The following is a 27,432-nucleotide window of genomic DNA, read 5'->3' on the forward strand; positions in this document are numbered from 1 at the left end:
ATTCAAGCTCCAAGATTCACAGTATCTCAGGGCATGGAAGCTTCACCTAAAAATGTGGGTTTGGGGAGGAAGGTTTTGAGCTTTTCCTTTTTTCCCACTTTTTAAAAATTGATATATCATAGTTGCATCTATTTTGGAGGTACATGTGATATTTTGACATCTGTGTACAATGTGTAAGGATCAAATTAGGGTAATTGGGATATCCATCACCTCATTTATCTTTTCTTTGTGTTGGGAATGTTACACTTCTCTTCTAGCTATTAATCATTTTGAAATATACAAGTTACTGTTGACTATAATTTTCTTACTCTACTATTGAATAACAGAACTTATTTTTTCCATCTAACTATTTTTTGCAACCCAATTTTTTCCTCTTTAATGAGGTATTGTTACATGCATATCCTGGTAAAATCAGTAGAATCCCTCCCCCACCCCCCTTTTTTTTTGGTCAGGTGTATGTGTGGGTGTGTAGAAAAGAAGTCGGGGTGAGGGGAGGGGAAGGGAGAGAGAGAGAGAGAGATTATCTGGAAATAGAAAGTAAAACAATATTCTGCTCAGAGTGACTAGAAAATGTGTTATTCTTCTTTGGGTCATCAGTGGTGTTTATTAATACTGTAGTCACCAAGACTATGAATAGTACCGAGTACTGCCAGGAGAACAAATTATGCTAATAATACTGGTCTTCTTAGCTCTGCTTGTCCCCTGTGGTCTGAGTGAGCCCAATGTATGAAACTCATAGATTTGAAAAATGAGCTGGCTCCCTCAGAAATTAATTTACTTTACATGAGCATGAAACTTTTTGCTTCTATAAATTAAATCCATTTTCTTTTCTTTTTTTAAGAGATGAGGTCTCGCTCTGTCACCCAGGCTGGAGGGCAGTGATGCAATCATAGCTCATTGCAGCCTCAAACTCCTAGGGTCAAGTGATCCTCCTACTTCAGCCCCCCAAGTAGCTGGAACTACAGATGTGAACTACCACACCCTGCTAAAAATCGGTTTTCTTAACAAGTATGATAAAATGTTTTATTTACAAACTAGATTACTCTTAGGCATACTTTCTGCTTCAGTTTCCCTATAACATGAAAGTCCTTAAGATTATAGTTCAGGTACAATTTTAGTACTATTATTCATTTGTAATTAAAAAACTTAAGAATTTTGAAAATAAGAAAATACAAAGAACAACTTAATTACCACTGTTCACATCTGGATATATATACTTCCACCTATTTAGTTTTTTTTAATATGGACAAAATAATCACTCTTGTTTTTGTAAAATGTATCTGTGTTCACAAAAATAATTCAAACAATACAAGAAGCACAAAGATGGAAATATATATCACTTGCACTTTGCAATACCCAGAAATTAACATGGTTCACATTAGATTTGCATCACCCTCCATATCTTTTATGAGTATATAACAAATAGATGGAAGGATACGAAGGGATTCTTCTATGTTAATAGGTTTATGTTATACGTCCTATTGTTAATAAAGAGTATTATGGCTGGGCACAGTGGATCACACCTGTAATCCCAGCACTTCGGGAGGCTGAGTTAAGCAGAATGCTTGAGCCCAGGAGTTTGAGACCAGCCTGGGCAACATGGTAAAACCCTATCTCTACAAAAAATGTAAAAATTAGCCAAGTGTGGTGGGGTGAGCCTATAGTCCCAGCTACTCGGGAGGTTGAGGTGGAAGGACTGATTGAGCCTGAGAGGTTGAGGCTGCAGTGAGTCATGAACAGGCCACTGCGCTCCAGAGTGGGCAACAGAGACCCTGTCTCAAAAAAAAAACAAAGAAAATAAAGAGTATTAAATTTAATTTTACTTAAAAAAGAAAAGCAAAATTTTATAGGAATTATTAACCTTCAAATACATGTTTCCTGACCATACATTATTTTCTAAAAGATCCCTCTAAAGTTAGGAAATTATGAAGAATATTGTTTTTTTAACTACTCATATGACTTTTAAACAGTATTCTGGACTCTTTGTTTTGAAAGTGATAACTGATATTTTCTCCATTTCTCTTTTCTCCAAATTCCAATTTTTATCATATAGTTGTATTTTTACATTAACCAAGATAATACCCAATTTTTGCCAGGCACAGTGTCCTGTGCCTTAGTCCCAGCTGCTCTGGAGGCAGAGCAAGGAGGATTGCTTGAGGCCAGGAGTTCAAGGCAGACATGCACTATGATCATGCCTGTGAACAGCAACTGCACTCCACCTCCGGCAACACAGCAAGTCCCTGTCTTTAAAAACAATACTCAATTTCTTTTCTAATCATAATATCTATGGTTGTTTAGCATTAGTTACTCAAAAGTGGATTGCTCACCACCATGATTCTTTGTTTTTTCATTCAGATTCTCCATTTCTGGTAAGTCTTCTATTAACATTCATTGTTAAGCAGTTTTTTCACGAAGGACTCACAGATGCTATTATTCTCTGAAGACTTACATGATTGAGAATATTTGCCTGTTGCCTCTAAACGTGACAAAAATCTCAACTGGGTATAATATTCTTGGGTCACACTTCTAGATTCTTTTTTCATTTCAGAGACTTTTTATTGCATTATATATTTGAGTAATCTTCTATTCCTATTAGTTTAATGCTGAATCATCTGTCTTCTATATCAAATACATATTTCTAATTGCCTTAATCTCTTTGTTTCATGTGTATTCACTGTGATCATTTCAAGTCTGTCTTGATTTTCACAGTTGTTTGTCTTTATTCCCTGCCTGTCACCTGTCCTACCTCTTCCCCAACTGACACATAGCTCAATGCTACTATATGTGGACCCAAACCCACCACTGCGATAGCACACCTAGGTTGGTCCATGTCTGTAGTGTTTCGTGTGTCAAAATTACCTCTTAATCCATTGTCACAATAAAACTCTCAACTGAGTGCTAGGACCTATGAAATCATTTATTCAATAACCTCTTACTTATGAAAAAATTAACACAATATTACAAATGGAACTCTTCTTACATCTTCCTTCTCTTTCCTTTCGTATTCAGACTACATGTTCCAAAAAAACTATCTCTTGCTGTTTAGTTTATAACATGTTGGCAAACTTTTTATGTAAAGGGCCAAACAGTATACACTTTGAGGCATATATGAACCCTGTCACAAGTAAACCCTGCCATTATAGTGTGAAAGCAGCCATCGGCAATATGCAAACAAATGGGCTTGGCTGTGTTCCAATAGAACTGTATTTACAAAGATGAGAGGCAGGTTGTAATTTGCTGACTCCTGTTTTATACAATCAACTTTGGCAACTGCAGTCAGAGTAAAGGTCCCTGGCCATGTACTGACTTGGAATGGGTGGACTGAAATAGCATTGCTGTAAGGATTATATTAATAGCCAACTAGCACAAATTTGAACTCAGCACCTCATGGCGCATGTGGAAGAATGAGTCAGTGTAGGTAATGTGCTGACCTAGCAAGGTCTCTTCAGTGCCAGCATTCTAACCAGTGGTATGCTCTACTAAAGCGATTCAGAAGGCTCTTCTGCTGTATGTAACCCCAAAGAATGCTAGGAATTTACTATAGCTATAACTAAAATGGTAATAATATTCAGTTACCTTTTGTTAAGAACTTTCAAATATTTCATTTGAGCTCAATAACTACCGTAGAAGTATGCATGGTAGGTGTTCTCTCCATGACAAAGTTAAGAAAAGTGAGAACTACAAAAAAAATTTAAATTCCCATTCTTATAGCAGATTAGGAGTAGACTACAACCTCTAAAACCATTGATCTCTTAGGACTGGCATTTTTGGGGTAGCCCTTCTTTTTTCCTAATGGTAAGACTAATCAGAGCACTAGTATTTTTTGAAAGCTCCTCACTATAGCTTCGCTCAGCCCGAAGTAAGAGAAAATGGCTCTATGCAGACATTAAACAACTGCACAATGGCTCAATGCAAAGCAGTACCCTCAACTGACATCACATGGTCCCATTTGCCTAACCATTCCCAGAACTAAGTTTCATTGTAAAAAATGTAAGTTCATTTAGTAGCATGTAGCCAAGCTATGGTTGTAAATATTACTGGACGTCTCAGATAAACACTTGTAAATTTATTTGACCCTACACTAAACTATTTGTGTGGCATTCTTCATGACTTATTACAGATATTCCTTAATTGTTCACTGAGAACTTGGAAAATTTTGAACCCACTAGATAGGAGAAGCTTAGCTTAGGACATTGAGACTTGACTTTTTTACTCAAAGGAGCCTGATAAATAGGATCACAGAATCTCATGTTGGAAAGAACTTTAAAAGTATGAGGAAATCTCACATACCTCCACTAATTCTCCCAAATCCAGGATGACTCTCCTACTAGTTTGATGGTGTGGGGTTCTGTTTAATTTTCAAAAGGAGGCATTTTGTTTCAAAATATATATTGTCAATGAAGGGCAGCATCACCTTCAAGGGGGCAAAAGTTGATGCTTATTTTTGTTTATTGCAGCACTGTTTATAGTAGCAAAACACTGGAAATTGTTCATGTCTATATATAGCAGGATGGTTGAATAAATTATGGTAGTCTATCCTTAATAATGTGTGATGTAGATCTATGTTTATTAACATAAATAGAAGGCCATAATATTTATGTCTTGAAAAAAAAAATCATGTGTTATTCCTGTAATCAGAAAGCTATTTTTGCTTTAGAAAAAACATAAGTGTTCCAAAAAACTATAGTGGCTGGGCAGTCTATGGATCAGGAAAACCTGAATTAATGGGAGGGCTTTAGTTTTAAACAACTTTTATTTATTAAACCTATGAACCAAAAGACAAATACATACCCTTCCATAGCAATAACCACATGTGATCAGAGTGTTCATTAAAGATTTCACAAAAGTGATGTATTTTTTCAACTAATTCAACACTGCTGAGGCCCATAAACAATGTGATCTTTGAGGAATGCTAATATTTGTTACCTCACTATAATTTAGACAGGTGACCTTCAGTTTCCAGGTATTGACAAAACTTAAATACCTTTTTTTATAAAATGTAATGAGATAGAGAATAAGGACAAGAATCTATAGCAAGCTGAATATTTTATTAGTTAAACATGCATATCTATGGAGAAGGAAAATGAAAGGGGGAGAATTTAAAACAAAAGAAATGAGTTGTACTTATCCTTGTCTCTTCTAGGAGATAGATGCTTGAGAGCACTTACTAGAAATAAAAAAAGATTACATCACCTGTCCATAGTTTTTTGAGTTCTACTAAGTTTATTTTTATTTTATCTCTTTTTTTTTTTTTTTTTTTTTTTTTTTGAGGCAGTGTCTCACTCTGTCGCCCAGGCTGGAGTGCAGTGGCACAATTTTGGCTCACTGTAGCTTCTACTTCCCAGGTTCAAGTGATTCTCCTGCCTCAACCTCCTGAGTAGCTGGGATTATAGGCGCCTGCCACCACGCCTGGCTAATTTTTCTATTTTTAGTAGAGACAGGGTTTCACCATGTTGGCCAGGCTGGTCTTGAACTCCCAACCTCAGGTGATCCACTCACCTCGGCCTCTCAAAATGCTGGGATTATAGGAGTGAGCCACCATGCCCAGCCTATTTTATTTTTTTAATTAAAAAATAAAATGGACTCAAGCAGTCCTCCTGCCTCAGTCTCCCAAGTAGCTGGAACCACAGGCATACACCCGGCAAGTTCTGTTAAGTTTAAATATGTAATAATAGTGTAAAGGATTATTAAGGTTGTGTCTACATTGTATTAAACACAAAGGAAATACAAATATATTTCACATCCAGTGACACATTCTGAACATTTACTGATGTTCATATTTTAAGTGTTATGGCCTTTCCTAGAGCTATGAGCTCTGCAGATGTTACAAATCTGCCAAATAAATTCTTGATTATATTTTCTCTGCATGTTTCTTTTCAGACTTCAATAGAGTAGAATATCTAAGAAAATTTTTCCTAGATTTTATAAAGTATTCTTGAATGTAAACAGCCAAAAATCATATCTCTCTTAATAGCTGGAGTTTGCATATACTATGTATGCCCTTCACTACATAGTAAAAAAAAAAAAAAAAATTCTTTGATTTTGACCATGTTGGTAAAGGCTGTCCTCATCCCACAGCTTTAATACAACTGTAGCTTTGTAATAGAAGTGTCTGTAGCCATCTCTAGTATATACTAATTTCTGCTGGTGCTATAATCAAATGTCCTTAAAGGCCAGTTACTTAATACAGTGAATGTAGGCACTGTATGTCTTTTAATCCTCACCAAACTAAAGAGAGCCAAGCTTGCTGACAAGAAGCATGATGAGGTCATCAGCAGGGGACAGTCTGGAGTTTGAGGTCAACAACTCTCTTCATCAGGAGTATGGTGGGTGTGCAGAGGCAGTTCACTCACTTATAAAAGTGGTCTTCTACCCAGGCCCTCACTCACTGAATAAAAGTGCCAGAGAAGACAGCGAGGAGTTACAAGCAAAACAAAATGAGAGCAATAAACAGTTCTGAACAGATACCTCAACTAGAATTTGGGCAGAAAATACATTTTGTACATCCCAAATGAAAAAAATAACTAATGTCTAGAATGAAGAAAAGTCTTAAGATTCATTCGTTCAACGTCACGCCTAATAAGTAGACTATCCGCACTCTTACCTCTATCTGTACAATGAATCCAGTCTATTTCTCTCACACCAGAAAAAAAAAGAGTTGTTAAGGTTATCACAGCAATGCAAATGGAACAGAGTGGGTATTAGGGTAGCTTCTTACCTAATCATGATATTCCCTTTTTAACACCACAGTTTTTACCCATTTGATTTTTAGACAAAATATCATTCATAATTTAGAACATGAATAACATAAGCAAAATGTAAGGACTTTTTTTTACTTCTTTTACTGCTATTGCTATATATAGGAGGCAATGCTGTTAAAGGAAACCAGACTGCCAGATGAAAAACAGCATGGTTACTTTGGGCCACACCCCTCACTCACACACCCAATTAGCTATGAAAGGGGAGCTTTAAGGAAGAAAAGCAAGGTATACAAAATTTGTTCATGCAATGACCATCGAGTTATTTATACCTATATTATGTCAATTTTGTTTGGTATCCTAATTTACTGATTAGTATAATAACTTTTCTTCATATTGCCATTATGGTAAAAGAACCCTCATCCCTTGGCAGGAATCTAAAGAGCCCTTATACCCATGGTATTCCTTCCTAAATGGCCCTAACTGTGACCACATAAAAACCAGCTCCTTCATCTATAAAATCACATTTTTCTAGGTGCTTTCAGTTAAAAGACTTGAGGTTTTGCTGTTGTTCCCTCCTGCTTATTTCTCCTTTTGCCTTTTCATCCTTTCCCTAACCAAGGGTCTGTTCAGATGTGTGCAGACCACTCTAGGCTTAAACAACCTTTAAATCCAACTACCATACCATACAAAGTCTCTTGGAATGCCATCATAATGAATCAAACTTCTTAGGATTTTAAAAAAATGTTAAAATTTCACGTATTCAATGGTTACAACTATGTAAAAAAAGCATTTGATAAAAAGGACTGAAAAAAAACAACAACAACATAGAAAAGAGTTGTGTGAATATAGCAATGGAACCTCACTTGCCAAAAACATCTTGGGACTGTGGTTTACTTTATAGGAGAAACATTGATTAACAATTTATTTCATGTGTATAGGACTATTTAAATCTTCTACTTCTTTTTTGGTCAGTTTTGGTTTTTATGTACCTAAGAAATTTTCAGTTTTCCCCATTTTTCAAGTTTGCTGTCATAAATTCTTCATGGTATTCCCTTTACTTTTTTTTCTGTTTGACTAATCTTGAGTCAAAGAAGAAATGTTTAGCTTTATTAATCCTATTTTATAACTTTGGTTTTTGTTACTTTATTTCTAAACATATCTTTATTTCCTTCCTTCTTTCTTCAGATTTATTTTACTGGTATTTTTTGCAAGTTTTAAAAATTTCATGGCTCATTAATTTTGAGTCTTTCTTCTTTTCCAAGAAAAACGTTTTAAATATATATATTTCCCTTCATAGCCCTGTCTGAGAACTCACTTCTGAATTTCTCACTCAAACTCAACATTTCCAAAACCAAACTACTACTCTTTTCCCACATACCTATTCTTTCTGGAGCCTTATCAATCTTGTCAAAAACAATTCTGTTTTTCCAATTGCTCAGGTCAAAACACTTGAAGTCATGCTTCACTTCTCTATTATATTCTTTATCCAATCTGTTAGAAAATCCTGTTATCAAAACCTTTAATATGTTCAAAATCCACCACTCTATCTTCATTCCCTTTGCTACCAATCTGTAATTGGCCACCATTGCTTACTCAATTACTGCAATAGCCTCCCAATAGGTCTCCTTCTCCTTGACCTTCTAAGGACAATTCTCAACACAGGATCTGAGTTATCCATTCAATAGATAGTTTCAAATCATCTATTGAGTTCCCCTATTATTCAAGAGAATACTCTCAATTCCTTACAATAATCTACAAAGTCCTGTATGACCTGGCCACTTGCTGCCTCTCTGACCCATTGTCTCATTCCTCTCCTTCTCATTCACTGCTCCAGCCAAACTGCTGGGATTTAACTAATATTTTACCTTGTTAGTGAGGCCTTCCCTGGCAATCTTTTTTTTTTTTAATAGTATGATTCTTTATTTTGTAAAACAAGCCTCCACTCCCCCAAAAAAGCCTTTTTCATAACAATTTGTATTTTCCAGGCCCAAGGCTAAGGCTAAGGCTAAGGTGAGATGAATGAGGAGAACAAGATAATTTACCTCAGGAGTAAAATTTAAGAAATCTGGCAATCTTATTTAAAACTGCAGTCCACTCACCCATCATCCAATACTTCCTAGCCCTGTCCCTGCATGTTCACTTTCATGGCACATATCATTACCTGACATATTATGTATTTTACCCACTTATTTATTGTATTAGGCCATTCTTGCATTGCTATAAATACCTGATGCTGGGAAATTAATAAAGAAAATAGATTTATATAAGAAAAGAGATTTAACTGGCTCATGGTTCTGCAGCCTGTATAGGTAGCATGGTGCTCAGCTTCTGGTGAGGCCTCAGGAAGCTTTCACTCATGGCAGAAGGCAAACGGGGAGCCAGCATCTCACATGGCAAGAACGGGAGCAAGAGGAGGGAGAGCCACCTACATTTAACCAACCAAATATGGTCATTTGGGTCATGAAAATAGATCCCTTATGGTTTGGTGCTGTCCTTGTGAACTCACTATCACAGGGAGCACCAAGCCATAAATAATCCACCCCCATGATCCAAATACCTCCTACCAAGCCCCACCTCCAACACTGGGGATTACATTTCAACATGAGATTTAGGCAGGGGCAAATATACGAACTTTTCTTTTTTTTTTTGGTCTGTTTTGCCCTTTGCCATATTCTTAGCTAAGTGCCTGGCATGTGGTACTCAGTAATTAATTGTGGAGTAAATAAAAATTACTCCTTGAAATTTTCACATATTGCCAGGCGTGGTGGCTTACGCCTGTAATCCCAGCACTTTGGGAGGCCGAAGCAGGTGGATCACCTGAGGTCAGGAGTTCAAGACCAGCCTGACCAACATGGAGAAACCCCGTCTCTACTAAAAATACAAAATTAGCCAGGGTGGTGGCGCATGCCTGTAATCCCAGCTACTCGGGAGGCTGAGGCAGGAGAATTGCTTGAACCCGGGAGGCGGAGGTTGCGGTGAGCCGAGGTTTGCACTCCAGCCTGGGCAAAAAGAGCAAAACTCTGTCAAAAAAAAAAAAAAAAAAAAAGAAAGAAAAAAAAAGAAAGAAAAAAAAAGAAATTTATGACCTAGAATATGGTCAATTTATATGAATGTTTATTCATGGGAAAAAAGTATAGTCTCCAGTTGTTGGACTCTACACATGTCCATTAAGTCAAGATTTCAATTATACAGTATTGTTCAAATCACCTATTTCCTGACACTTTGTTTGCTTAATCTATCAATTACTAAATGAAAGGAGTTAAAATTCTTTAACTATTGACAGTGGACTTTCGTTTTGTGTACATTGAAGCTATGTTACACACATTTAGAACTGTTATATCTTCCTGGTGAATTGATTTTTCTGTCAGTATTGATCTCTAATAATCTCTACTAAAGATTTTGCTTTAAAGACTATTTGTATAACATTACCACTATAGGCTGGGCACTGTTTGTGTACATTGAAGCTATGTTACACACATTTAGAACTGTTATATCTTCCTGGTGAATTGATTTTTCTGTCAGTATTGATCTCTAATAATCTCTACTAAAGATTTTGCTTTAAAGACTATTTGTATAACATTACCACTATAGGCTGGGCACTGTAGCTCATGCCTATAATCCCAGCACTTTAGGAGGCCGAGGCAGGTGGATCACCTGATGTTGGGAGTTTGAGACCAGCCTGACCAACATGGAGAAACCCCGTCTCTACTAAAAATACAAAATTAGCCGGGCGTGGTGGCACATTCCCGTAATCCTAGCTACCTGGGAGGCTGAGGCAGGAGAATTGCTTGAACCCAGGAGGCGGAGGTTGCAGGGGTCCATGATCACTCCATTGCACTCCAGCCTGGACAACAAGAGTGAAACGCCATCTCAAAACAAACAAACAAACAAACAAACAAACAAACAAACCCATTACTACTATATTAGTTCTCTTTGGAGTATTTATCTGGTATAAATTTTTTTACATTCTCTGACATTTAAACTTTCTTTGTTTGAGGGTTTTTTTTGTTTGTTTTTTGGTGTTTTTTTATAATGACATACGGTCTTGCTCTGTCGCCCAACGCAGTTGCAGGAACAAGGCTCACTGCAGATGTGAACACCCAGGCTCAAGCGATCCTCCCATCTCAGCCTTCCAAGTAGCTGGGACTACAGGCATGCGCCACCATGCGCCTGGCTAATTTTTTAAAAAAATGTTTTTTAGAGACAGCACTGCTCGGGCTGGTCTCAAACTCCTGGGCTCAAGCGATTCTCCTGCCTTGGCCTCCCATAAATGCTGGGATTACATGTGTGAGTCACAGCACCCAGCTACCTTCTCTGTTTTAGATGTCTTTAAAAAAAAAAAAAAAAACAACTGAGGAAAAAAGTCTGTTTTACATTAACAATGATTATTGATTTTTTGATTCATTCCTAGTATCTCATCGTGAGTTTTCTATTTTCCATCTTTTTTCCCATGTTTCTTCCCCTTCATGCTGCACTTTCTCCTAATTCTTGCCATCTTTGGGGTTTTTTTCTTTATCCAACGTTTTCCCTTTCCTTGCTTGAAAATTATATACTCTATTTCTTTCCTTTTAGTGATTACCCTAGAAATTCTGTATTTCACTTACTAAAATCTAGAATTAATAAATATCTTTATCTTCCTCTTGAAAAGTATAAGGACCTTAGAATGCTTTAACTCTCTTCACTCCTCTTCTGATTTATATGTAGTTATTGTCCAAGATTTTAATTTTTAACCCCCTGAATTAGACATTGGTGTATATGCTTTATAGGATCAATTTTTATTAGGTTTCCACAAGTTTATGATTTTTTTTTTTTTTTTTTTTTGTCTACCATTCCTTTTGCATCTCATGACTTCCTTCATTCTAGTTGTCTCAGGAAGGATGCTGTCCCATTCAAGGGTTCTAGATTTATGTATGGATGTCTGATGCAACCTCTCATTCTGCATGAGCTCTCAGTTATGTCTCCTATCCTCTGAGTAGCAACCTTTGTAAACCAAGCACCTATCTTACTGAGAGCCAGAAGATGCCCTCCAGGAGAACGTTGAGTTTGCTTACTCTTGTGGAATCAAGCATCCTTATCATTTCAGCCTGTTTCCCTTACTTTACTGCCAGCTCAACCATGCTTTCAATAAATATTTTGAATATACTATCTAGCATTTTTTGGATGATCTAACTAGGAGCTTTTCTCTAAAAATCATTCTATCTTGTTGCCTTGAATGTTCTCAGGTTAACTTTTTTAGTATTCACGTTCTTTAAAATGATTTCATACAGATGTTGTATTTACTATATATGTTCCATCAGTGAAAAGTATAACTGAAAAAGCCATGTATACATGGAATTGCTTAAGAACTGTTTTAGTCACAAAATGATTTTTGTTTTGCCTATCATATATATTTTACATAAGCTAAAAGCCATTTCCAAAAGATGGCCCTTTTTTTCTGAGTTCTAAGTGTAAATATTGACTCTAATATATTATCCCCAACATCTTATTATAAAAATTTCCAACATAGAGCAATGTTAAAAGATTATCTACCATGTGTATTCTGACTTTATCATTTTATAATATTGCTTATCACATATCTACCTATCTATCCCTCTATTTATCCATCAATTCATATTACTTTTTGTTGTTACATTACAAAGGAAAATGCTGACATCAATACATTTCCCCACCAATATTTCATAAACAAAAAAAAAATTTATTTCTAGGCAATAAATCTCACATTCCCCAAATTTTGCTTAACATTTTTATAAGCATTCAAAAAGTACAACTCTCTGTGCCACAATCACATAACACCATTTGAGTCAGAAAACAACAGTCTCACAGTTAACAAGGGGGAAAAGTTAAAAATAAATTATTAACTTTTTATAATACATTATATTTCCATGTTAGTAATAAGCCTCATATGTGGCACATTCATTTGAAATGTTTGCCCTTTCATTTCATCAATATTTAGGGGTCCCTATTATAGTTTCTATTTGTTTCTGATGAAAAGCTCTCACTTGCCATCACTTCCTTGTTCAGTACTTGTGGAAGACTATTCAATTTCATGGAGGCAGCTGACTAATTACCTTTTAAACTTAGTTTAGGCAAAGTTGCATTTACCTTCTGTAGGTAAGTGTCTTCCAGTTTAATGATTTTATAAATTAGATTCTATCATCTCTTTAAAATTTTATGTATTATAATAAACACTTTATTAGCTACCATATCAAGACTGTGCTTCTACCGTTTTCTCTTCCTATCTTTAACATTAGGAGCATAATTTACATTTCTAGGGAGCATTTCTTTATGAAAATTGATCACTTTGAATGCATACAAAAAGACAAGAAGTGAGTTTTCAAGTTTAGATTTGTTTGAATTTGGAAAAAGGCTTTCAGGTAGTTTTTTATATTTGTTAAAGACAAAAAAGACCAAAAAGTATAAAGCAATGTCTGTAGAATTCCTCTCCTCTCAAGAGAAAAACAAAATTGTATATAAAATTTTTATTTTAATAATCTACATGGTATACTTGTGTATTATCACAAATTCGTACTATGACCTTACCCTTCATATGCTGGATGAAATTAAAACCAGTTTAGTATTTTACTCTTTATCAAAATAATCCAATCCAGATACAGGCAATCTGAGTTCCATGTGAGTAATTTTAGGCACGCCCCTAATCTCTGTGGGGCTACTTTTCCTCATCTTTAATTTAAAATTCCCTATGATGGTCTTTTGTTTAGAGCTTATTCCATTATCTAATAAGGTTTCTTTTTTCAGAGTATTAAAATATTGACTAACCAAAGGACAGAGAGTAATGTAATTCTAGCACTTCACAAATACAAAAAGGTATTTGGCCTGTTTCTCTTCCCCTAAGCATGAGAACTTCTTGGTAGCACATTAAACAAAAGAATGGTTCCAACTTAAGCTATCTCATTTAATTTCTTCAAAACTTTTGTTTCTTTTTTCATAATACTATATAGCCTACTATCAAAAGAAGAACTAATAAAACATTCATTATAATTGAAATAGTAGCAAAGTATGCAAAAGAAGAAACATGAAAAAGCTAGTATACCCCAAGGGAAAACATCTAGTTCCAGATGTAACCACACAGAAAAGCTAGAGAATAATAATAATAACAATAATAGTGACCTTATCAAAATATGTCCAAAAAATAATTAGAAAACCATTTGAGAAAAACCAATGAACAAAAAATTGCACATTAGTAGAATAGAGCATCCTAGAGCCAGCAGGATGGTTACAAATATGATGCTTATGCAAACACTAAATCACTGTATACAGTCTCAGAGGCCAGAGACAGTGAGGACCAAAGAATATGCTTCCAAAACTTCTGTTTTATTCACTTTCATCTTTTTGGGCTCTTTAGGCAGGAGGATAATTCATTAATTTTCCCCAGAAACAGAGAAACAAATATTAGCAATGAGACAAAGAACAAAGCTCTAAGTCCAAATAAATGTGACGTTAACCCCAGCACTTTCACCATATGTTCATTCACAGAAGACAGCCTCATTTATATAAAGAGTCTTGGAATATGCTAACATCATTCAGATGAAAAGGCAAGATTCAATTACATATCATAACCCTTGCAATATTTTAACATTTCTCAGTTTCTAAAATTGCTGTTTTCCAGAGGCTTCACTGCTTGGTAGACTTCAAAATGCCGCTTTATATATAAAAATCTAATTATAGAACATGAATATTTACACAACAATACAACTTCTCAAATCTTGACCAATCTGAAGTATCCCCCTTCTTTTTGGGCAGTCAAAAATAGTTATCAAATAGTCTACTCTTAAGTGAATAAAAATTTCCAGTTATTTTATAAGCTAGGATCTAAAAAAATATACAACCAATAATAGATAAATGGTTTTAAGGGAAGAGTAAGAAACAGGGAATCAAAATCAGTTCAAAGATCTGGCACCACCAATAACTTGTTATTCGATCTAAGCAAGCCACTTATCTATGCCTCAGTTTACTCATTTGTTAAATGATACTACTGCTTTAACAGGGGTTTCTGAGAACAAAATAAGAGAATATACATCAAAGCCCTTGAAAGAGTGAAAACACTATAACAGATTATATTTTAGTAAAATTAAAACTCTAAACTCAACTCCATGATGTAATCCTCCTTTTTGGTACACAGTTGAAAACTCTGTTACTTTCCATTATACAACATATCCTATACAAAAGTATACTATACATATATGTATACATATATGCAAAAATGCACAGACATACCTATATGTATGTGTATATATACACATAGTTAAAAATAATTTTTAATATACCCTGATATTTACCACTCATCTTAAGAAATACAACATTAACTAATACCTTGGAGACTATTATATGCTTATTTTATCATATTTCTTTTCATTCACTCCAGACTGCTTTAAATTGTGTGCTAATTGCTTGCTTGCTTTTACTTACAGTATTGCCACATTTATATATGTATCCCTAAATCATCCATGCATTCATCTTCCTTCTGTCCATCCATTAATCCTGATGTCTGAACTTCATTATATTTTTCCTTCAACTTCTGCAATACTTAGATAAATTTCTTGACATTATTTTTCACATTATTTTCTAAGGTTAACAAAATTTGTTATACCCATTTGAAGCAGAGAAAATGGGGTACCGTGAAGCTAGAAACTTGCCACATTATATGAGCAGACAACAGACAAGTTTTTCTACAGTAAGTCTGAAAGAAAAACAAACCAATGACTGTCTCAGAGCTTTACAGAACATTCATATTATTAGACTTCAATTAAAAAGAAAATATTTACTTAGTGCTAGTAGCACAATTCCAGTTAATATTTCTACATTGACTTTACATAGCTGATATTTGTTCTTTCATATAAAGGGGAAGGGTAAAAAGTACTGATGATATAAAACCCCCAAATAATATTCAAATATTTCCTTAAAATGAAAACAATAACAAATTAAGTAAGATCAAAAGAAGATGTATATTTCTTTGAAGAGATGGACTGTTAGGAAACATGTAGCCTTACTATGGAGTATTTTAAAGAGGGTGTCTCCTGAAATAAGTAATTAGTCTGACACTAATCAATCCAAACATATCATTCACCTGAGCAAGTGGTGGAAGAATCTCCTTGCATATTTGCTGATTTGGTCTCTATATTTCAATATAGTGGTATCCAGAAGTGGTCTTGTTGGAGCATAGAAGGTTCCAAGGCTTGCCTCAAGCTGTGCTGTGGAATTCAAACATAGCAGCACTAAAACAAGTGAAACTCCTTCAATTACAACAAAATACTCGTGTTTGCAGTCAGTCAGGTTTTGCAAACTTGGATGAAACGTGAGCTTGCAGGAAAGATGAAATTAAAATATGACAGCTGGTACAAAAACAAACCTGTGTATAAACTTTCACTTAAGGCAAAGCTGACAATGACTCTGAGCAACAAAAAGCTGTCAAAACTGAAGAAATCCATAATGAACCAACCTCTCACCACAAATGGGTAATTAAAACAGTGACTCATCAAAGTAACACAGTTTGAACCAGTACTTCCAGTAAAATCAACTCACAGTGTGCTAAATATTTATTCTCTTTGGCTAAAAGGAAAAAACTGACCTTTCTTCATTGGGAATTGGAATCGATATAGCAGAAATGTTTTTTAAAATAATACAAATAAACAGCCATATTGGAGTAGAAATACGTCTCTACTGCAATTTTAAGACAACCGTGAATGTCCCTATATCTTCCCTAAGTTCTGCCCTAAACAGCAAAAGTCTTGGTTTTATCCAAGTGTGAAAGCTAAGACCTCTGGGAGAGGAAAGAAGGACTGGAGAGGCAGGTTTTAATAAACTAGAGGGCTAAGATTGGGGGAAAGGGCACATTTTGCCTGTTTCACAATTTTGCAAAGACATGCTCATGGGACTAGGTTTTTTCCCAGAAATATCTGGAAGTTAAGTAATTACCATAATGGTGAGAGTAAGAGTATGTATGAGAACACGACAGTTCACAGTAAGACTCCTCTGATTTTTATGCTACTAGCACTGGGTTGAATAAACAATTCCTTATTTAGGAAAACTCTTTAGTTTTAGGCATATTTGGGTTTGAAAGTATTAAATGCCTCATCAAAATAATTACTATGGACTTGGCTAAGCTGTTAGTAATTTCTTTTTTTAATCTCAAATCTAGACAGTAAAGTAAGATGAACTTTAGGGGTATTTTCTTTCAAAGCAGCAGTCAATTTAGATTAAAATTGAATGCAGCAATGCTATTGTAAAAACAAGCCAGATTCTCTTCCCATTGCTTGTTTTCTTGACAGCATGTTTTGTACATCTGAAATGTTCGAACCTACATGGAATAGTCATAACTCCCAGCACAGTTATAGATTCATTAGCTAGCGCAGCTTGATGTTTAAGGCAGAAATGAAGATCTCAAAGATAACTACAATACGGCTACAAATAAAAGAGCTCACTGGGTTCCGCTAATAAAAGGAAACAAATTACCATGTCAAATTTGTTAGATTCAGATAGAATAAGTCTCAAGAGAGAAAAAAAAATTCTGAATGTTTTAGAAATATGTTTTACAGTTACTTGGGGGGAAATGCACATACCTACTTAAAATGTACATATTCTGATAACCCAGCATCATGCAAAATTTTTTTTTAATAGCCTAGTATCATACAAGCTTTTTATTTCCCTATCTCCCCAATATGGTTCCTTGAAAATATCAAGAATCTGATAATGCCCATTTGTATATTCCCTAATAATCTTTCCTATAACACAGTAATCTTACAAGACAAATTCGCTAAGGTGCTAGCAATTTTCAGTGTGCTGAGAGTCAATATTTTATCTTTTCGATATTTCTTCTTTAATTGTAAATTTATGATCTCTTAACATAAGCATTCTTTAGGGACCTTGCCTTTTAAAATTTTTTCTTTCTTTTTTTTTTAAGTATACACTCAGTCATTACAGTATATCAATACTAAGAAATAATTAGTTAAGATAACTCTGCAGGCAGCAATATTATAGTAGTACCTTATACCCTAAAATTATGGAGTTACACTCTTCTTTTTATTTTTAGCTAATACTCATTGAGTACCTAAGTAGTGGGCCATGCACTAGGCATTTTCTCATTGTAAAAATACTGGAATTTCTTGGCCAGGTGCAGTACGGGCTCATGCCTGTAATCCCAGCACCTTGGGAGGCTGAGGCAGGAAGATCACTTGAGGCCAACCTGGGCAACATAGTGAAACCCCTCTACTAAAATTAGAAAAATTAGCCGGGCATGGTGGTGCACATCTGTAATCCCAGCTACTCAGGAGGCTAAGGCAGGAGAATTGCTTGAACCCAGGAGGCAGGCATTGCAGTGAGACGAGATCATGCCACTGCATGCCAGCCTAAGCAACAGAGTGACACTCTGTCTCTAAATATATAAAGAAAAATATTGGAATTTCCCTAGATAAATTTTAACTACCTCCAAAAAGAACATTCAATTAATATTAAATAAATATTTATTGTGGGCCATGTGTGACTTGGGCCAAGACCCATGATATAGATTTCTCGGAAGAGCATGTGCTTACTAATTATTCTTCTCTAAAATTACTAAAATGAAGGTTACCTACAAAATTCTCTCCAAACAACTTGTTTATTTTGGCAATGTAATAAGGTGGGATAAGAAAAATCTATAAAAATGCAAAGAAATAGAAAAGAAAAGCTCTCCAAGTAAAGACCTTTTGACATATTTCCTGTTCCTCCTATCTTGTAAATTACCTAGGGACAGTTTCTCATTGGCCATGATTTTCCGCCATTAATGTCAGTGCTTACTACAAAGATATGAAAGATGCAAATGTTAGAATGTTTAGATGCATTGTACATTAAGTAAATAACTTACAAGAAAAATAATACTGGATAATTGGCAAATAGATTTATTTCATTATTGTATGTGTCACAGCATTCCCCACTGCCCACCCCCTGACCTTAGCTTTTTTAACTTCTCTTTTAAAATTAAACATCTTAGATCCCGATAGACAAAATTACTTATTGGGCAAAGGTAAGGAAATCCAAGCAGGCAGAAGAGAGAAGAGTGTCACAACTATAAGTCAGAATAAGGAAAACAAGAAGGAGCAGCCTGGGCTACAATTCAGATATACAAAAAAAGTAAGTGTTAAGGACTATTGTCTGGACAGAGGACTTGGGTGTGAGAAAAAAATATTGATGTCTAATGTGAGGGAGGAATAAAGACCTTTATTTGGTGCTCTTTGTCTAGCAGACCTCACGGAGTACATGAAATTTTTGATCAAAGTTTGAAATCTGAGCACGTTCCATCTGTGAGCTTAGACTGAATTGTACAATGACTGCAGTGTAAGTTCCGACATAAGCATATACAGAAAAGTTGTTCTTTATGTTGACAAATACTATACAGTAAGTACAACATGGGAGCAATTATTTGATATCTGATCCTTTCAGTTTTAATAGAGCACTAACATTTTTATCATTTATTCTCCAATGCCATGACTCAAAAACAACCTCAAAAAATAACTCAATAAAATATATTTCATGTATATACAAAACCCATCTATGAAAAACATTTCAAGTCTGACCTTCTCTCTCTGGAGTGAGCTTCTGTCTAAGAAGATGGTTTACAATGGCGCTCATGCTGATAAAGCACTGATGGCCCAGAGTGTCCCAGTTCATGCTGCTCAGGATGTTTATTGCCTCACAGATCTCATCACAGTGAATGTACTGGAAGATGATGTCTACCAGGCCCAGCTGTCCTTGAGTGAAGACACCTATCACAAAACGTGGAAAACCAGGTGAATCTTTTAAAATAAAAGTAGAATAACAAAAAGAGTTAACTTTTCCATAAAGAAAAAAACCTATATTGCTTGCATAAGTGCTAGGAATGTGGGACTGATCTCCTTCTCAACTAATATTTGCTGTAAGATACACTGGTACAACAAAAACACATCTGTTGATCCTTTTAAAATGAAAGAAAATTCACTTTTACTCTTAGGACCAAGAGCATAAAACAAAGACTGGGGGGTGGTATTCTGTTGTGGTTTTATTGTCTTTTAAATATGGCTGACCTCATTTGAAATTAATAATTTCTGTGTATTAAATGACAATAAGTACTAGAGCTGTTAAACAAGATTTTTTGCTTGTTTGTTTTATGTAACTTTTTTAATCTTTTCAAAATGGTAGGTTACAAAATCTTTTTTTCTTCAATGTTTACTGATTAAAGTCTAAAAAACTTCCTCTCAGTACAAATAATCATGAAAGAAAATGAAAAAAACATATGTGAAATTACTTTCTAAGCCACAAAGTATTATAAAATATTACTGTAATTCTTTTTATTACTATCATCATCATTTAACTGGAATAGTTATAGGCTTCAGGATTTTAAAAAATGTATTAGTTCAGGAGAAAGATGCTAAAATTTTTCATACTAACTTCAAATCACATCAAAATGAAAACTTGTGCTATTAACAGGACTCAACTTGATAGGGAATCTGGGGAATTGCCCTGACTATACTAAGCAGTAAAACTTTACTATTCCTTTTGTGTTGGTAAAATCAAAGAATGTGACTGTCCAAAAGCCTTCATGAGCCTGCAGTCAAGCATTGGAAGTCCTCATAAATCAGGGTGGTTCCTTAGCAGTAGATATTAATCCATAGGAACTTTGCAGGAAACCAAAAATATCTGAAGTCTGTTAACTCCACCTATACCCTATTAATACTTCTACTAGTAACAAGAGAAAGAACTCATCTATTGAGAAGAAAAGCTAACATATAATCATAATAAAATCATTGAAAAGTGATAAAGAGAAAACCTCAAAAGGCAACCACAGAAAAAACAAATACACTGGATATACAAAAAAGCAAAGATATGAATGATTACAGACTTTGCATCTAAAATTATGTAATCCAGAAAACAATAACAAGACATTTTAAAAGTACTGAGAGGTAAAAAGTAAATTAATCTAGAATTCTACACCTTTACAAAAACGATCCAAAATTCCTGAAGAAAGATAACAATCCTTAAATTCACCTAATAACAGAGCTGTGAACTAATAAAGCAAAAATGGACAGAACTAAAAGGAGAAAAACCCAGATCTAAAATCATAATTGGTGCCTAGGGCTGGTGGCTCATGCCAGTAATCTGAGCACTTTGGGAGGCCAAGGCAGGCGGATTGCTTGAGGTCAGGAGTTCAAGACAGGCATGGCAAACATGGCGAAACAGTCTTTACTAAAAACACAAAAATTAGCCAGGTGTGGTGGCAGGGGCCAGTAATCACAGCTACTCGGGAGGCTGCAGCAGGAGAATCGCTTGCATCTGGGAGGTGGAGGTTGCGTTGAACCGAGATCACACCACTGCACTCCAGCCTGGGTGACGGAGTGAGACTGTCTCAATCAATCAATCAATCAATTGATCGATCAAATTATAATTGGAGATTTCAGCACTTTTACTAATCAAGAGAATATGTAAGCAAAAAATTCATAAGTATAGGAAATACTTGAAAAACACTATCAATGAATTTGACCTAACTGACATTTATAAAACACTGCACCCAACCACAGTAAAATACATTCTTTTTAAGTGCACACAGAACATTGAACAAGATAGAGCATATTCTGGGTAATATAATGAAGCTAAATACATTTAAAAGTTTTAAAATCATAAGAGCATTTTCTCGGACCACAACAGAATTAAATATCAAATAAGAAAAATTATCTGGAAAATCTCCAAATATTTAGAAGTTAAGCAACATCCTTCTAAATAACCTATCAGTCAAAGAAAAAAATATCACAAAGTATATTAGAAAACATTTTTAATTGAATTAAAGTAAGACCCAAAGTAAACAGAAGGAAGGAAATAATAAAGACAATAAATAGGAAATAACAAATATAGAAAAATCAATGAATTCAATAGCTTGTTCTTTCAAAAGATCAGTAAAATTGACAAACTTCTGTCTCAGCTGAGAAAAAAGAGAGATGATACAATTACCAAAATAAGAATGATCACTACAGAACTACTGACATTTAAAATCAGTGAATAATTAGTTTTTATATGAATAAATATAACCTAAATGAAATGGATTCCTTAAAAGACCCAAACTATCAAAGCTCACTCAAGAAGGAATAAACTTGAATGGCTCTATATTATTTAAATTTGAAGTCATTGTTAAAAAAAACTTTACACATACACACACACACACACACACGTGCACCAATGCACACACATAATTAAACACGACCTGCATATTAAGATGTGTTCACTGGTGAATTCTCTCAAACATTAATGGAAGAAATAATAAAGCCAGGAACAGTGGCGCACACCTATTGTTCCAGCCTCACAGGAGGCGAAGGTGGAAGGACTGCTTGAGCCCAAGAGTTTTAAGTCCAACCTGGGCAAGATAGCAAGACTGTGTCTCTAAAAAAATAGTAATACGTTAAAAAAAAAAAATTAACAAAAGAGGAAATAACATAAATTCAATACAACTCAAATTACAAGAGAGAATACTTCCCAACTCATTTCATGTAGTTAGAATTACACTGACACCAAAAATGAAGATATTACAATAAAAAGAAAACTACAGACCAATATTTCCCATAAACAAACACAAAAACCCTTAACATAATATTAGCAAATCCAGCAATATATTAAAAAGATAATATATCATGAATAAGCAAGATTACTCCCACAAATGCAAGGTTGCTTAAACATGTGAAAGCCAATCAATATAATTTACCTTATGATGAGAAGAAAGAAAAAAAACCTCTAATCATTTCAATTGCTGCAGAAAAAGCACTTGAAAAAAATTCAATATCCACTCAAGATGATATATGTCAGCAGACTGGGAATGGAAAGGGACTTCCTCAATGTAATACCATCATACTTATAGTGAAAGATTGAACTTTTTCCACCAAAGATTGGAAACAAAGCAAGGATGTCCTCTCTTACCATGTCTATTTAATATTGTACCAGATGTCCTAGCTGTAAGAAGTGAAGATAATAAAATAAAAAGCACACAGTTTAGATAAGATGATGTAAAACTTCTAAATCCAGTTGTCATGATCATCTATGTAGAAAATCCTAAGGATTCCAAGTCACTTCAGCTAAGAATGAGTTTAACAGGATTGCAGGATATATGGTCAATATTTTAAAATTTTATTTCTACATAATCCCAATGAACAATAAAAATTGTAATTAAAAACATTTACAATATAATCCAAAAACATGAAATACTTAGGGATAAATATAACAAAGCATGCACAAGACCTTTACACTTAAAATTATAGAACTATGCAGAGAGAAACTAATGAAAACCTAAATAACTGGAGAGAGGTACTACTTTTATGGATTAGGATACTCAATATTGTTAAGAATCATTCCTCCCTAAAATGATCTATAGATACAACACAATCTCAGTCAAAATCCCATCAGGTGAAACAAGCCAGTTTCAAAACCATATAGAAATGGAAAGGATCTAGAATAGTCAAAATAATAGGAAAAAGAAGAATAAAGTTAAAAGACTAACAGTACCCGATTTCAAGACTTACTGTAAAACCACTTAACGTAAAGCCACAGGAATTAAGTCAGAATGGTACTTGCTTAAGTACAGACATTTAATTCACTAAAAGACAATACAGTTATTGATAGGTCAAAGTAATTCAATGGGAGAAAGAATACTCTTTCTGACAACTGGTGCTGGAACAATAAATATTCATATTAAAAATTAATCTCAACCCATACCTCATACCATATGCAAAAAATTAACATGAAATAGACCATAAACCTAAATGTAAGAGCTAAGCCCACAAAACTTCTAGAAGAAAATCCTTGTGACCCTACATTAAACAGTTTTCTTAGGACATGAAAAGCAAAAGCCATAAAACAAAGAACATTATGAATTGAATTTCATTAAAATTAAAAACTTCTGCTACTTTATACACAATGATAAAATAATGAAAGGGTAAACTATAGGCTGAAAGAAGATATTCACAATACAAGTATCTTACAAAGACCTTGTATTCATAAAATATATATAAAAAACCTCTTACAACTCAAGAATAAGTAAACAAAAAATTCAATTAAATTTGGGCAAAAGATTTGAAGACACTTCATCAATTCCAAAGACGCTCAATTCCAACAGTCACCAGAGAAATGCAAATTAATACCATGACACACTTACTAGAATGGGTAAAATTAAAATGACCATTAATTTCAAGTGTTAGAACTTGGAGCAACTAGAGTTGCCATAAATTGCTGATATGCTAAATGACACAATCATTTTAGAAAACAGTTTCTTCTAAAGTTAAACAAACACTTAGCATATGGCCCAGTCATTTTAAACTTGTAGGTTTTTGACAAGAGAAATGAAAATATATATTCATATAAAGATTTGTAGATGAAAGTACATAGCATTTTTAATCTGTTAGCAAAAACCTGGAAACAAACCAAATGTCCATCAATATGTGAAAGGATTAAAAAACTGTGGTACAGAAATACAAAAAACCCTCAGAGGATATTAGAAACACCTCTATGCACTCAAGCTAGAAAACCTAGAAGATACGAATAAATTTCTGGGAATGTACACCCTGTCAAGATTGAATCAGGAAGAACCTGAATGCCTGAACAGACCAATGACAAGCTCCAAAACTGGATCACTAATAAAAAGGCTACCACCAGAAAAAGCTTAGGACAAAACAACTCACCGCCAAATCCTACCACGTGTATAAAGAAGAGTGGTACCATTCCTACTGAAACTATTCCAAAAAAATGAAGAGGAAGGACTCCCTAACTCATTCTATGAGGCCAGCATCATCTTGATACCAAAATCTGGCAGAGAGACAACAAAGAAAGGAAACTTATGACCAATATCCTTGATAAACATAGATGTAAAAATCCTCAACAAATACTAGCAAACCAAATCCAGCAGCACATCAAAATGAAAATCTACCACAAATAAGTAGGTTTTATCCTTAGATGTAAGTTTAGGTCAACATACTCAAATCACTAAATGTGATTCATTACATAAACAGAATGAAAAACAAAAACCACATGATCATCTCAATAGACACAGAAAAGGCTTTCAATAAAATCCAACCTCCCTTCATGTTAAAAAAAAACAAAACAAAACAAACAAAAAAAAAACCTCAACAAACTAGGCATTGCAGGAATATACATAAGAATAATAATCTATGACAGATCCACAGTCAACATCATACTGAATGGGCAAAAGCTGGAAAACTGGAACAAGACAAGGATGCCCTCTCTCACCATTCCTGTTCAATATAGAACTGGAAGTCCTAGCCAGAGCCATCAAGTGAGAGAAAGAAATAAAATACATCCAAATAGAAGACAGGAAGTCAAACTATCTCTGTTTGTAGAAAATATGATTCTATACCTGGAAACCCCATAGTCTCTACCCAGAAGCTCCTAGATCTGAGAAACAATTTCAGCAAAATTTCACGATACAAAACTAAAGTATACAAATCAGTAATATTTCCATACACCAATGACATCCAAGCTGAGAGCCAAATAAGCAACACAATCCCATTCACAATAGCCACAGAATAAAACACCAGGAAATACAGCTAACCACAGAGGTAAAAGATCTCTACAACAGGAATGACAAAACACTGCTCAAAGAAATCAGAGATGACACAAACAAATAGAAAAACACCAAAGCTCATGGATAGGTAGAATCGATATCATTAAAATGGCTTTGCTGCCCAAAGCAATTTACAGATCTAATGCTATTCCTATCAAACTACCAATGACATTCTTCACAAAATTAGAAAAAAAAACTAATTTGAGATCCGTTCCCAGATGGCCGAATACGAACAGCTCTGGTCTGCAGCTCCCAGCATGACTGACGCAGAAGACGGGTGATTTCTGCATTTCCAACAGAGCCTCGGCTGGTGATACCCAGGCAAACAGGGTCTGGACTGGACCTCCAGCAAACTCCAACAGACCAGCAACTGAGGGACCTGACTGTTAGAAGGAAAACTAACAAACAGAAAGGAATGGCATCAACATCAACAAAAAGGGCATCTACCCTAAAACCCCATCTGTAGGTCACCAACATCAAAGACCAAAGGTAGATAAAACCACAAAGATAAGGAGAAATCAGAAGAGAAAAGCTGAAAATTCTAAAAACCAGAGCGCCTCTTCTCCTCCCAAAGATCTCAGCTCCTTGCCAACAATGGAACAAAGCTGGAAGGAGAATGACTTTGACGAGTTGACAGAAGTAGGCTTCAGAAGGTTGGTAATAACAAACTTCTTCAAGCTAAAGGAGCACGTTCAAACCCATCGCAAAGAAGCTAAAAACCTTGAAAAAAGTTAGACAAATGGCTAACTAGAATAAACAGTGTAGAAAGGAACTTAAATGACCTGATGGAGCTGAAAACCATGGCATGAGAACTTCGTGAGGCATGCAAAAGCTTCAGTAGCCGATTCGATCAAGTGGAAGAAAGGTGATTGAAGATCAAATTAATGAAATACAATGAGAAGACAAAGTTGCAGGAAAAAAGAGGAAAAAGAAACAAATAAACCCTCCATGAAATATGGGTGAAAAGACTAAATCTAGATTTGATAGGTATACCTAAAAGTGATGGGGAGAATGGGACCAAGTTGGAAAATACTCTTCAGGATATTATCCAGGAGAACTTCCCCAACCTAGCAAGACAGGCCAACATTCAAATTCAGGAAACGCAGAGCACACCACGAAGATACTCCTCAAGAAGACCAACCCCAAGACACATAATCATCAGATTCACCAAGGTTGAAATGAAGGAAAAAATGTTAAGGGCAGTCAGAAAGAAAGGTCGGGTTACCCACAAAGGGAATTCCATCAGACTACCAGTGGATCTGCTTGCAGAAACTCTACAAGTCAGAAGTGGGTGGGGGCCAATATTCAACATTCTTAAAGAAAATAATTTCAACCCAGAATCTCATATCCAGCCAAACTAAGCTTCATAAGTGAAAAAGAAATAAAATCTTTTACAGACAAGCAAATGCTGAGAGATTTTGTCACCACCAGGCATGCCTTACAAGACTTCCTGAAGGAAGCACTAAATATGGAAAGTAACAACCGGTACCAGCCACTGCAAAAACATGCCAAATTATAAAGACCACCAATGCTATGAAGAAACTGCATCAATTAACAGGCAAAATAACCAGCTAACATCATAATGACAGGATCAAATTCACACATAACAATATTGACCTTAAATGTAAATGGGCTAAATGTCCCAATTAAAAGACACGAACTGGCAAATTGGATAAAGAGTTAAGACCCATCGGTGTGCTATATTCAGGAGACCCATTTCACGTGCAGAAACACATATAGGCTCAAAATAAAGGGATGGAAGAAGACATACAAAGCACATGGAAAGCAAAAAAGGACAGGGGTTGCAATCCTAGTCTCTGATAAAACAGACTTTAAACCAACAAAGATCAAAAAATACAAAGAAGGTCATTACATAATGGTAAAGGGATCAATTCAACAAGAAGAGCTAACTATCCTAAATATATATGCACCCAGATTCATGAAGCAAGTCCTTAGAGACATACAGAGAGACTTAGACTCCCACACAATAATAATGGGAGACTTTAACAGCCCACTGTCAATATTCAACAGATCAATGAGACAGAAGCTTAACAAGGATATCCAGAACTTGAACTCAGCTCTGCACCAAGCAGACCTAACAGACATCTACAGAATTCTCCACCCCAAATCAACAAAATATACATTCTTCAC

The 27,432-nt window shown here is 35.0% G+C and overlaps 1 protein-coding gene across 20 annotated transcripts in view; it reads right to left on the bottom strand.

Annotated features, from left to right (window-relative positions):
* WDPC (WD repeat containing planar cell polarity effector) overlaps positions 1-27,432 on the bottom strand; it is a 675,061-nt gene that overhangs the window by 254,630 nt on the left and 392,999 nt on the right. For all 20 annotated transcript variants that reach the window (XR_011611802.1, XR_011611803.1, XR_011611798.1 and 17 more), the window contains 2 exons: positions 19,268-19,456; positions 15,787-15,910 (listed from right to left, as the gene is read on the bottom strand). Coding sequence is in view for 13 of the 20 variants with exons in the window: in XM_071076813.1 (XP_070932914.1) it covers positions 15,787-15,910; positions 19,268-19,456 (313 nt within the window). In the remaining 7 variants the exon portion in view is untranslated. The remainder of the gene's footprint in view (positions 1-15,786; positions 15,911-19,267; positions 19,457-27,432) is intronic.

Source organism: Macaca nemestrina, chromosome 13 (assembly GCF_043159975.1).
Source record: "Macaca nemestrina isolate mMacNem1 chromosome 13, mMacNem.hap1, whole genome shotgun sequence".
NCBI classification, from domain to species: domain Eukaryota; kingdom Metazoa; phylum Chordata; class Mammalia; order Primates; family Cercopithecidae; genus Macaca; species Macaca nemestrina.